Source organism: Canis lupus, chromosome 1, assembly GCF_048164855.1.
Source record: "Canis lupus baileyi chromosome 1, mCanLup2.hap1, whole genome shotgun sequence".
Lineage (NCBI taxonomy): Eukaryota > Metazoa > Chordata > Mammalia > Carnivora > Canidae > Canis > Canis lupus.
This window is the reverse complement of record NC_132838.1, coordinates 112,816,702-112,829,765: the sequence shown is the minus strand read 5'-3', so window position 1 is coordinate 112,829,765 and position 13,064 is coordinate 112,816,702. Positions and strand designations below refer to the sequence as shown.

General features: G+C 54.4%; 1 protein-coding gene across 1 annotated transcript; it reads right to left on the bottom strand.

Moving 5' to 3' along the window:
• Positions 1-8,330: 8,330 nt before the first annotated feature.
• RABAC1 (Rab acceptor 1) lies at positions 8,331-11,019 on the bottom strand. Its single transcript, XM_072776426.1, has 5 exons — positions 10,821-11,019; positions 10,298-10,510; positions 9,942-10,039; positions 8,652-8,753; positions 8,331-8,567 (listed from the first exon to the last, which is right to left on the bottom strand). Exons 1-5 carry the CDS (start codon positions 10,874-10,876, stop codon positions 8,479-8,481), a joined length of 558 nt encoding a protein of 185 aa, XP_072632527.1. The 5' UTR covers positions 10,877-11,019; the 3' UTR covers positions 8,331-8,478.
• Positions 11,020-13,064: the final 2,045 nt, after the last annotated feature.

Sequence of the window (13,064 nt, the reverse complement as noted above, 5' to 3'; positions counted from 1 at the left end):
TTTACCTGTAACAATTAATGCCAAGAGACTTGGCATCCGGGTCTCAGCTCTCACGTACAACTTGGTCATCCCTTTGACCCTGGGGACCCTGTGGTATCCCATTAAGACAGCCAAGTCTCTCCCATCCCCCCAGCCAGAGACCCCTCTGGACAGCTCCTTGTGCCCCACCCTTAGAGACTCCTCAGCCTAGTGTTCGGGCCCCATCCTCAACTGTCCCCATGTTGGCGACTTCTACGCCGCTCATGCGCAGGTGCCCCCAGCCTTGAGAGCCACTGGCTCTTTGTGCCACAGACATCCCCTAACCCAACTGAGGACCCTTCCAGTGGATCCTGGGTCCTGTGGTCCTGGCTTCCTGGCTCCCCGCTTCCAAATTCCCAGCCTCCCACCTCCAGTAACCCCCAAACACACCTCCATGCTGGTGGCCACGCCCACTCTGAGGTCCACATTTATCCGGGGACCGCATGCCTGGGGTGCAGGAAAGCCCTGAGTCGGTCACCACGGGAGCACCCACGCAACAAGGGTTCTCAGACTCAGCTGCATTTGGAAGGTCCTGGGGCTCTGGGCTCTGCGCCCCAAGCCAGGAGACCAGAACAACAGTTCCTGCCACCACAAGCCAAGAAGGGCAACCCCGAGTCTGCGCCTCCCCGCCCTGGGCTAGTCAGCTGCCTCCCGTGCGGCCACATGCCACACCGCTGGGTTCCTGGCCCAATGCTCCACGCCAGGTCCTGGATCCTAATCTCTGTCATATGAAACGGCTCCCACACCCCAGTTACACCGCCCCAAACAGCACCAGACCCTTGTTGTGAAAACAGTTCCATAACGTCAAGCATCATCTCAAATCGGGCCCTCGGACCCCCACTTCGTGCTTCCTCAGACTAGACAACTGGGCTCCTGGTCTGTCACCCCAAGGTAGATAGCACCCCCACAAGGCACCCCTCCTCTGTCCATGGGAGACAAGCTGACCCTGTCTGAATTCCTTAAACTATTCAGTGTGTCTTACCCATCCCATCATCCCCAGATAGACCATGGGAACTCCCAACTCTTCACCCCAAGATAGATGCATGGCTCAGTTTCTGAACCTAAACTGAACTGCTGTTCACACAAATTGGCCCCAGACCCAGGGACAGGCAGTCTCTGTCACCTGGAACCAAGAGACTGAATCCTCCATTGATGTCACCCCAAAGCAGGGCCCTTGTCACTTGATCCCATAACCCCAACCTAGATGGTAGACCCCAGTTCATCTGCCCCAACTGGAAAATTGCATCCCCATCACTGTCAATCCAAACTGGACAAAAGGACCCCAGTTGCTGTCACCCTAAACTAGGAAACAGGATCCACAGTTTGTCACCCTATCTGGACAACTAGACCTACAGTCTCTGTTACCTTGAATAGTGACAATGGGTAAATAAAGTCTGTCACTCTATCTTCACAAGTTAGCAAGCTGAGCACCAGTCCCCCACCCAGACAATACAACCAAACCTCCAGTCTGAACCGGTTTGTTACCCCAAAACATCCTGAGGACTTCAGCTTCTGTCTCTTAAAACTAGACAATCAGACCTCAATCTCTGCCATCCCAAACATACTCTGAGATCTCAGTCACTGTCCTAGCAACCAGATCACCATTCTCTGTCACCCCCAAAACACCCTGGGACCCCAGTCTCTGTCCTATAAAACTAGACAGCCAAACCCCTAGTCTCTTTGCCCCAAATGCTCCTTAGTACCTCCAGTTTGTCACTCAACTCTAGACAAGCAGACCCTGGTCTGTCATCCCAAATATCCTCAGGGACCCTAATCTCTGTCCCACAAAACTAGGTGGCCAGATTTCCAGAGTCTGTTAACCCAAATAGTCCCTGGGATTCTGGTTTCTTCCCCACGACAACCACGCCTTCCATCTCTGTCAAATATTCCTGGAACCTATTCTCTGCCCCACGGTACCAGGCAACTGACCCCCAGACCCTGCTACCCCGAACAAGGCAACAGCACCTCTGGGCTCTGTCCTTCTGCACTGAGCAACTATGGGCCTGAAGTATCACCTCAAACCAGAGACAGGGCCCCACAGCCCCCTATCTTTCCTCTTGTCAGTCGGCCTCATCTATTCCCCAAAACTGGACAAACAGACCCCTCATCCCACTCGTGCCAAACCGGATGAGCAAAGTCCCATTCTACATCACCCTAAACTAGACCCTAGAACCCTTTCATCCCTAATCTCCGATCCCTAGTCTCTGTCATCCCAAACTAGACACTAGTCTCTGCCACTTCAAGTCCGGTCCTGAATCCCAGAACCCCAGTCTCTGGCACCCCAATCTAGACAATGAACCCCCACTTCTTTCTTAAAAAGAATTATTTATTTATTTATCTATTTATTTATTTATTATCTATAGCATGTGAGCAAGGGGGAGGGGCTGAGGGAGAGAGAGAGAGAGAGAATCTCAAGCAGACTCCTCGCTGAGCACAGAGCCGGATGAGGGCCTTGATCCCATGACCCTGAGATCATGGCCTGAGCTGAAATCAAGAGTCAGACAATTAACCGACTGAGCCACCCAGGTGCCCCTGAGTGCTCCCCACTTCTTATGTCTAAAACTAGACATCTGGATCTCCACTATCTGGCCTACCCAGTAGACAAAGAAACCCCAGAGTCCTCTGAAATCCCAATCATGACAACCATGTTCCTAATCTCTTCCTTCCAAGCCAAACAATAGACCCTAGTCAGTCTGTCACCCCAACTAGGCAGCCAGACCTATAGCGTCTGCTGCCTCAAACCAGTCAAATGGCCCCCCACTGTCTCTTACCCAAAACCAAAGCTCCAAACCCACTGTCATCACCCCAAAACAGATGAGCAGTCCTTTGGTCTCTATAACCCCAAACGGGACAATTGGTCTGTGCATCTGATACCCCCCAATGGGATGACCACAGTCTCAGACACCTCAGTGGAATCCACCAGATTCCCGATTTCTGTTGCTCCAAACTAGTCACCGAGCGCTCAACCTGGCATCCCAAACCTTAAAATGTTGGAGTCTCAGCCTAGCAACTAGATACCATCTGTCTCCCCAAACTGGACCTTAGAATCCCAGCTCCCATCACCCCAACCTTGACAAGGACCCCCATCTCTGACAGCTAGAACAATTCCAGTCCCGGTCACTCAACCAGACAAAAGAGTCCCTCATCGGTCACTTACAGTTTGAGAACTAGACCCATTGTGTTCCTAACCCCAAGCAGACATTCCCTAAACTAAAAAATGCAACTCCCCAGTCGTCACTTCACACTAGGCAGTGAGACCCCTCACTCTGTTGTCCCAAGTTACACAGCAGGACCCCCAGGCTCTGCTGCTCCAGACTAGATGGTGTGGCCTGTTGCTCTTGCTTCAAGGAGATGACAGACTCCAATCAGGTCACCTCCAAAGGGACACCCTACCTTGTCATCCCAAACCAGAGTCCTAGACTCCCAGGGTCATGCCCCCAAAGTTGCCACCTAGCTACCCGCACCCGTTTTCTATCACCCGAAGCTGGATAAATGACCACCAGTCTCTGTCACCTCAAAGCTGATAACAGATCCTCAATTTCTATTACCCCAAACTAGAAACCATCACCCCAATAAGACAACCAGATGCCCCAGCTGACACCTAAAATGAGGCATAGGCAACTCCCTGGCTTTGTCACTCTGTACTAGACAATCTTTTTTTTAAATTTTTATTTATTTATGATAGTCACACAGAGAGAGAGAGAGAGAGGCAGAGACACAGGCAGAGGGAGAAGCAGGCTCGACGCACCGGGAGCCCGACGTGGGACTCGATCCTGGGTCTCCAGGATTGCGCCCTGGGCCAAAGGCAGGCGCTGAACCGCTGCACCACCCAAGGATCCCCAATCTTTTTTTTTAAGATTTGTTTATTTGAGGGGCGCCTGGGTGGTTCAGTTGGTTGGGTGTCTGCCTTCAGCTCAGATTATAATCCCAGGGTCCCGGAATCGAGCCCAATGCGGGGCTCCCTGCTCAGCGGAGAGCCTGCTTCTCCCTCTTCCTCTGCTCCTCCCCCCCGCTCGTGCTTGCTTTCTCTCTCTCAAATAAATAAAATATTTTTTTAAAAAAAAGATTTATTTATTTGGGGGGGGGACAGCTGAGCGAGTGTGAGTGGGGGGAGAGGCAGAGGGAGAGAGAATCATAAGCAGACCCCTCCCCACTGAGTGTGAGCCCAACAGGGGCCAATTTCATGACCCTGAGATCATGACATGAGCTAAAACAAAGGGTTGGATATTTAACTGAGCCACCCAGGCGCCCCTGCACCAAACAGCTAGGTCCCTTGTCCCTGTCACACCAAACCTGGACCCACAGGCTCTTTAATAATGAAGTTGACAACTGGACCCCCAATTTGTCACTCCCAACAAGCCAGCTGGACTCCCAGGATCTGTCACCAAAAGAGATGACCAGACCTTTGTCCCTTTTTTTTTCCTTTGACCCCTTGATGACACACCAAGTCCTCATTTTTGTTGTCCCAATCCAAACCTCTCAACCTGAGGTCATTCAGGAGGGATGCACGGGGAGTGGGCCTCCAGTCCTCACCACCCTCATGGAAACTTCTGGTCTGAGGCATCTCAATAACCCAACATCAGAATTAGGGACCTGTAGCCAGTCACCCCGAGATTAGGCCTCTGGGGATCCCTGGGTGGTGCAGCGGTTTGGCGCCTGCCTTTGGCCCAGGGCGCGATCCTGGAGACCCAGGATGGAATCCCACATCGGGCTCCCGGTGCATGGAGCCTGCTTCTCCCTCTGCCTGTGTCTCTGCCTCTCTCTCTCTCTGTGTGACTATCATAAATAAATAAAAAAAATAAAAAATAAAAAAAAAAAAGGCCTCTGGACTGAGTCAACCTCCCATGTCACCCAACCCCAGGCTGCCGACCACTTGCCTCAGTGACCCCAGTCCTGGTCCTTGGGCCCCTGGTCTCCTCACCTCCAGACAAGGAGCCTGACCACCTTCCCTCCAGGCTCGGCAGTGTCAACGGGACGTAGGGACCACCCACCCTGTGTGCATGAAGACGGCCCCCCCGGAGCACCGGCATCTCCATCGGCGGACAGAACGCCGCCTACCACCCCACAGGTGGGCTTGGGAACCTGGCCTTGCTGCAGCTGGGGCTGGCCTGGGCCTGGGCCTGGGGCGGGCAGGTTTCAGTTCCCAAAGTCCATCTCTGGCGCCCTCCCTGGAGAAAGCACTTTCCCGCCCCCTGGTGGCAGCCACTGGAAGCGCGCCCCTGGTGATGAAACCCAACGTGGGCCGAGCGCCCCTGGCCCCCTGGTCTCCCCGTGGGGCTGGAAACCCACGCCCGGGGCTCCTCTCAGTTCCTACGCACATCCGTCCCTAAGCTCCTGGTTCCGAATTTGTCTTCCCTGTCCCTCCTCTCCACTCCATGTCCCTGCCTCCTCCTCCTTGGCCCAATTGTCCCTCTAGCCCATGCCCCTACACAAACCCGAAGGGATATTCCAAAAATTCACACCTGGCCCTGTTGCCACACAGTTCAAAATCCTCCCATAGTCCACATGACCTTAAGCTAAAATCCCAAGACCTTCTTAGTGGCTTGCAGGTCCTGTGTGATCTGGCTCTAACATCCTCCTCACCAGTCATCTACAGCTGTTTCCTTCACCCTTCACCCAGCCACAAGCGCTGTCTTGTCATTGAGCAGTTCCCACCCCAGGGCATTTGCACTTGCTGTTCCCACTGGCTGGAATACTCTCCCCCTAGACCTCCAAGGAGCAATCTCTGCCTCATGCCCAGCAAGGCCCTGCCTCACCACTCTAAGCGAGCCCTCTCCTTCCACGACTCTCCAGCCTTGCCCAGTCCATGTTATTGGCTTCACCAGCTTATCACTTCCTAAGTTTCGTGTTTGCTGGGGGTTTGGTTCATGTATCACGTGCCTCTCCCACTGAATGTGAGTCGGGAGAGGGCAGGGGCTCATCTGTTTGTGGTGCTACTATTTCTCCAGCGTGCCAGCCAGTGTGTGCAGTAGACTCAGGATACGAGCCACAGAGGTATTTTCTACTTAATCACATTTTAAAAAGTAAAGAAAAAAGTGAAAATAATAAATTTACTTACAGGGCACCTGGGTGGCTCAGTCAGTTAAGCCTCCAACTCTTGATTTTGGCTCAGGTCCTGATCTCAGGGTCCTGGGACTGAGCCCCACGTCAGGCTCTGTGCTCAGTGGGGAGTCTGCTGGAGATCCTCTCCCCCTCTCCCTCTGCCTCCCCTGCTCTCTCTCACTCTCCTCTCTCTAAAATAAACAAGTAAATCTTTAAAAAAATAATAACAAGCTCACCTAGTATTTTCCAACATATTACACTTCCAACATATAACCAGTATAGAAAATTATTAAAAGACATTTTAGGGACGCCTGGGTGGCTCAGCGATTGAGCGTCTGCCTTTGGCTCAGGGCCTGATCCTGGAGACCCGGGATCGAGTCCCGTATCGGGCTACCTGCGTGGAGCCTGCTTCTCCCTCTGCCTGTACCTGTGCCTCTCTCTCTGGGTCTCTCTCATGAATAAATAAATAAAATCTTAAAAAAAAAAAAAAAAGACATCTTATACCCTTTCCTGCTAAGCCCTTGAAGTCGGGTATGGATGCTACACTCACAGCACACCTCAGTTCGGGCCACCATGTTTCAAGGGCTCAGTAGCCACATGTGGCCACCAACGATTCCAGAACAGCGCCAAGTCCTCAGCGGGCACTCAACAGGACACTTGAATGGTGAGTGAATGGGTTTTGGTGATGCCACAGGAGGTTGGGGAGGCCAGGGGCCTGCACTGCCAGGCCTTGGTGCTGTGGCTCTGCTTAGGCCACCCATCCCTCTGCCTGTGGCTGCCTCCGTGTCCCTCTGGGCTCACTGAAATGTCACCTCCTCAGACAGCACCTCCAGGCCGGCCGCATCTGAAGCAGCTTCTCAGGGCCTGGCGCCCTCCTTTGTTATCATTTCGGCCTAGTGTTTTCCCTCAGGCCTGTTCCTCACCGCACACTCTTCACGTTATTAATGACGAGTGGGTTGTGTCCCTCCCACCTCAGAGTAAAGCCAAAGTCTTCCACTTTGCAGGGCTCACCTGCTCCAGCCACCTGGGCCTCCCTGCTGCTCCCTCCCGCCTCCAGGGCGCTGCCTGCCACCCCGCCTCCGGCCCTTTCACTGGCTACTACATCTGCCCAGAATATTTTCCTCTTAGGGATCTACAGCTGCTCCTTCACTCGGCTGCAGGGCCTCAGGGAGGCCTTTAATCTGTAACTCAGCTCCAGAACTTTCTTTATGCAGGAGAGCTAACATGGTAGGTTGTCCTTAGAGAGGGCTGCTTGCATCGTTGGCCCTTGGCTGGTGTCTGGGAACTTGGGATCCAGAAGGCTTCTCCCTGGCCCCTGTAAGAATGACTCAGTGTGTCCACGCTGTTTGTGCAAGTGATACTCTATGCTGAACCCCTGCTTTCCTTCTGGGAGTCTGGAATTTCGGTCCATGCTAGACAGAGGGTGCTCGTGTGGCCACCACCACCACCCCCAGCAGAAAGCCTGGGCCCTGGGTCTCTAATGAGCCTCCCTGGCAGACATCCATACCTGCTGTCACACCCTGCTGCTGGAGGAAACGAGCACAGCAGCACAGCGAGTGGGAGTCCCCTGGGAGGAGTCTGCGAAGCTCCAGCGGGGCTTTCTCTTGACTCTGCCCCATGTGCCTTTTCCCTTCCCTGACTTTGCTTTGTAGCCTTTCATGATAATGAATTACAGCTGTGGGTCTGACCATGTACCGAACCCTCCTAGCAAATCACTGTATATGGGGCGCGGTCTGGGGTACCCCTGGCTCCCTCTCCCCCCATCCCCCAGCACTTACCATCATTTGCCATCCTATTATATATTCTTTAATTAATTAATTAATTAATTTAAAGTAGGCTCCACACCAGTATGGAGCCCGGCACGAGGCTTAAGCTCATGATCCTGAGAGCAAGACTAGAGCTGAGACCAAGAGTCAGATGCTTAACCCCCTGAGCTGCCCAGGCGCCCCTCCCATGCTACTTTATTTTTTTTAAAGATTTTATTTATTGATTCATGAGAGACAGAGAGAGAGAGAGGCAGAGACACAGGCAGAGGGAGAAGCAGGCTCCATGCAGGGAGCCTGACGTGGGACTCGATCCCGGATCTCCAGGATCAGGCCCTGGGCTGAAGGCAGCGCTAAACCGCTGAGCCACCCTGGCTGCCCCCATCCTACTTCAGTGATTTATTTTGCTTATCGAACCCCCACCTACCCAGGGGACCCCTCTATCTTGGCCTCTGCAGTCGCCCCGGACCACCCGCACAGGCCCACAGAAGACCCCGGGAAAGCATCTGAATGACAACTGTAACAGCTTTATTTCCACAGCTGGAATCCCGCCCTGGGCTCGAGATGGGAAGGAGGCCTTTGGCCAGGGCCTCGGGGCCAAGCGGGGCAGGGGGGAACAGGGATGAGGCAGCCGATTCCAGAGGCCCGCAGGTCCTCACACAGGCTCCATCTGCAGCTCTTCCCCATCCACAGCTTCCATCTGGTGGAAGGCGGCATGGGAGCCAATGACCACGAGGGTGGCTCCTGTAAGAAAATGGGCAGTTCAGGGCCTTGCTCCCTCACCTGCTCCCCCACCACCCACCCCAGCTTCCCAGACCCTGTACTCACCCAGAACCCAGAAGACAGCAGACCCTGCACCAGCCAGCCAGAAGAAGGGAAAGGAGACGCCCCCGGCCAGAGCATACTGATGGGCTGGGCTCACCTCTCGGCCTGGGGGTGGGGGTGGGGCAGATGGCAATGGGGGCAGCTGTTCCAACACTCATGCCCTCCCCCTGAGTCACCCCTGATGCCCCGCCCAGTCTGGTGACACAAGCTCCAGGGCCCCAGGATCATCCCGACTCCTCATGCCAAGGCCCTCCAAGCCCTGACCTCAGCCACTTCTCTGATGTTCCCACCGCCCACCGCCCACCGGAACAGAGCACACCTTCCTTACCACAACAATCCCCACTCCCGCCCTAGCCCTGCTCACGGCCCTTCAGCCCAACTTCTGTTAGGAAGCTCCCAGCCTCCCACTCCCCCAGACTACGGCTCTCCTGCCCCAATCTGCACCCACATAGACCAGGAGTCTCAAAATGGTCGCCCAATGGCCAAGCCTGATCTGTGGATGTAGTTTTTGAATCTGCACAATGTTCCCCCCAAATTTTGATTTATAGTTGATGGGAAACTAAGTGCTTTCACATAATCATGCAGACTTCTGGCTTCTCGGGCCGATTGGAAGATCGTGTCTGCAGGCCCTGGCGGCAACAGGGGCGGAAGCCAAGTCATGGCTGTGCTCCAGCCGCTTCCTCCATGCCACTCAGGTGCCTGCCTGGGCCCTGTCATGGGCAGAATGTGCAAGCCCCTGGACTCTGACTTGGGTCTTCCTGTTTGATCCCAGCTCTTCCATACCGCCACTCTGAATCTAGAGCTCCCCTTGGGTGGAGACTCAGTCCTCTCTTTTCCCAGTGGTGCTAAGGGCCAGTCTGGGACCAGAGGAGCCCCAAACCTCAGCTTCTCTCTTGGAAGAGTCCCAAGATCTTTCCGGCCCCACCCCAGGAAGCGGGAAGGCCAGGGGCACAGATCTAGGCCAGTGTAAGGTCGCCACCTGGTGTCCAACGTGCGTACCTGCAGCTGATGCTTTCTGCAGGACAGTGACAGGATGGGGGCGGCAGGGAGTAGCTTTAAAGGACAGGAGCCAGGTGAAGAGTAGGTTCTGGGGTATCTCTAGCTTTGAGAAATACCAACTGGGGGGATCTGATACTTGGGTGTGCGTATTTTGTGTGTCTAGAGTTCAACGGCTCCAGTTAGAGGGACCTAGTGTAAATTTATGCTTGGGCAGACGGGTTTGGGGTTTTAGGCTTGTGTTCCAAGACCAGGATTTGAAGGATCAGAGAACCATCTGGACAGGGAATTTCTCACCAAACAGCACAAACTTGGACTGCAATGTGCGGAGATAGAGGATGTAACAGGCGCCAAAGAAGACAGCCAGAGCCACCAGCAGCATAGGGGACGTCACCCTGGAGAAGGGTAGGGAGGCATGGGTCAGGCGGCTGGGAATGAGCCAGCCAGGGGGACCCTGACCTACGTCCTTGAGGCCAGGCAAGGCCAGGTCACGTCTGGTCACGCTGGGTCCCGGCCAGATTGCCAGGGCCGTGGTGGTGGCCTGGCCCTCGGGTGGAAAGGTCTGGCGCAGAGGTCCCCGTGGGGGCGGGGCCGAGCGGCGGGGGCGCGGCCGGGTCGGTGGGCTGGAGCGTGCGGGGCGGGGAGGCACTCACACGCAGTACAGGATGAGGCCCAGGAACACGAACACATAGTTGCTCTGGTAGTACTCCACGTTGCGTACGAGGCGCTGGCACAGCTCGCCCAGGTTGCGGGGCCGCGAGAAGCGCCGCTGGTCCACGAAGGAGCTCCAGGGCCGGATGGTCGCGCGGCGCCGCTCCAGCCACTCACGGCCCGCGCCAGATGGGATCAGTTTCGGCAGCAGGGTCCTGGTGGGCGGCGCCGGGTCAGTGGGAGACCGGGGTGGAGCCCGGAGCCCCCAGTCCCCACCCCCGAGCAAAAAGGGTGCCGAGGGGGGCTGGACTCCGGCGCCCTAGGGTGGAAGGAGGTCCAAGACCCCTGGATCCCAGAGGAGGAGGGCGAGGAGGGCCCAGACTCCAGAGTCCTTGAACTGGAGACCAGGGGCCCAGACTCTAGTGTCCAGAGCCCGGATTCCTGGGACCCGAAGGAGAAGGGGGCGGGGGGCCGGGGCTCCCGGGTTTGGGTCGGGGAGGGGGTGCCTAGAGCCGGCTCGCTCACGTGGCGCTCAGCCCTTCCGGCTCAGCATCCTTCTGCTGGTCCTTCTCGGCCGCCATGTCTGCGTCGTGAGGGGTAGAACCGCTGTAACGAGCCCGGGGCCCTGCAGACCCCGGCGGCCCAGCCCGAGCCCGGCCCCACCCAGCAGAGCCGACGTGGCGCCGTTCCGGAGCCGCCGGGGGCGGTGGTTCTGCCGCCGAGCATTGTGGGAGTTGTAGTCCTAATGGTGTCCGGGAGGCTCTGGCTCGCGAAACACCTTGGGAGTTGCCGCCGCGTGAAGCCGCGCTGAGCGCCTCTAGGCATTGTGGGAATTGTAGTTTCAAAAGCGAGGCGTGTGGCGTCCGGGAAGGTGGGTGGCCGGGAAGGTGGGTGGTCAGGACTCGGTGTTATCACGGGAGATCTAAAGGCAGAAGCGGGCGTCATGTACTCACCGCCCCCCCCCCCCCCCCGGGAGTACAACGGGGCTCGTGAAAACTGTCGTTCTGACTCTAGAGTGCATGAAAAACACCTTAAGGGCCTGCTAAAAAACTCAAGTGTCCTGACTTTGAAGATCCGGGGTGGGACCCATTAATCTGCATTCCTAACAAGTTCCTAGGTAATGCGGATGCTTCTGGTCCATGGACCACATTTTGAATGGCTGTAGATAATTCCTGGGAATCTATTTGTTCTTGGAGGCAAAGGCAAATGGCGGAGGGAGTTTCTGAGGTGGAGAGCAAAGCTCCCCCCACAACCCTTGAGCTCCCAGGGATGCATGGGTTAGGACTAAGAACGTTGGGATACCCTCCTCCCCTCAGATAGCAAGACGAGACTTGGGAAAGGGTTGACTATTTATTGGGGAAGAGGGGCAGAGGGAGAGAGAGAGAATCTCTCTTTTTTTTTTTAAGATTTTATTTTATTTATTCATGAGAGACACAGGGAGAGAGAGAGAGGCAGAGACACAGGCAGAGGAGAAGGAGGCTCCATGCAGGGAGCCCGACGTGGGACTCGATCTTGGGTCTCCAGGATCACGCCCCGGGCTGCAAGCGGCGCCAAACCGCTGCGCCACCCGGGCTGCCCTTTATTTTTTTATTTATTTTTTATTTTTTTAAGATTTTATTTATTCGTGAGAGACACACAGAGAGAGAGGCAGAGACACAGGCAGAGGGAGAAGCAGGCTCCCTGCAAGGAGCCCGAAGTGGGACTCGATCCCGGATTCTGGGATCATGCCCTGGGCAAAAGGCAGACGCTCAACCGCTGAGCCACCCAGGCGTCCTGGAGAGAGAGAATCTCAAGCAGGCTCCATGCCTAGTGAAGAGCCCAATGTGGGGCTCCATCTCAGGACCTTCAGATCATGACCTGAGCCAAAATCAAGAGTCAGACGCTTAACCAGCTGGGCCACCCAGGCACCCCCAGGATTGAGAAGTTTTAGAAGAGGGAGTTGTTATAATTGAAAGAGCTGGGATTTTGGAGTCAGAGATGAAAATATAGGCTGTGGGGCACTTGGGTGGCTCAGTGGTTGAGTGTCTGCCTTTGGCTTAGGTCATGATCCTAAGGATCCTGGTATCAAGTCCCACATCAGGCTCTCCACAGGGAGCTTGCCTCTCGCTCTGCCTCTGTCTCTCTGTGTGTCTCTCATGAATAAATAAATAAAATATTAAAGAAAGAAAGAAAGAAAGAAAGAAAGAAAGAAAGAAAGAAAGAAAGAAAGAGAAAGAAAAGAAAGAAAGAAAAGAAAAGAAAGAAAGAAAGAAAGAAAGAAAGAAAGAAAGAAAGAAAGAAAGAAAGAAAAGAAAGAAAGAAAGAAAGAAAATAAGTAAGTCTAGGCTGTGATGACCTTCCTGATGTCATAATCGAGACAGTGGAGATCCTGATAGTACCACACTCACTTCTGGGATTATAATGACTCAGTTAAATGGTCTGTGTACAGTGCTTGGAAGAGTCTTGATATTTTATACTCTTCAATAACATCGACTAAATGGTAGTCGATGTTATTGCCATTACATTATCATGAATGTTTTCATTATTTCTAGAGTTACACTTTCTGAAAATAAATTATTTGAAGTGATCTGCACACCCAATGTGGGGCTCAAACTCATGACTCCAAGATCATGCTGCCAGCTGAGCCAGTCAGGTGCCCCTTGCCTTCCTAAATTTAACAGTAACATTGGGAGTTGTTGGCCCCTTTCTGTCAAGGTGTGGCTGGTATCTGAGGCATGGGCCTTTCTTTTTCCTAGCTCCCACAGCCATGGTTCCCCCTCAGTCTTAGGC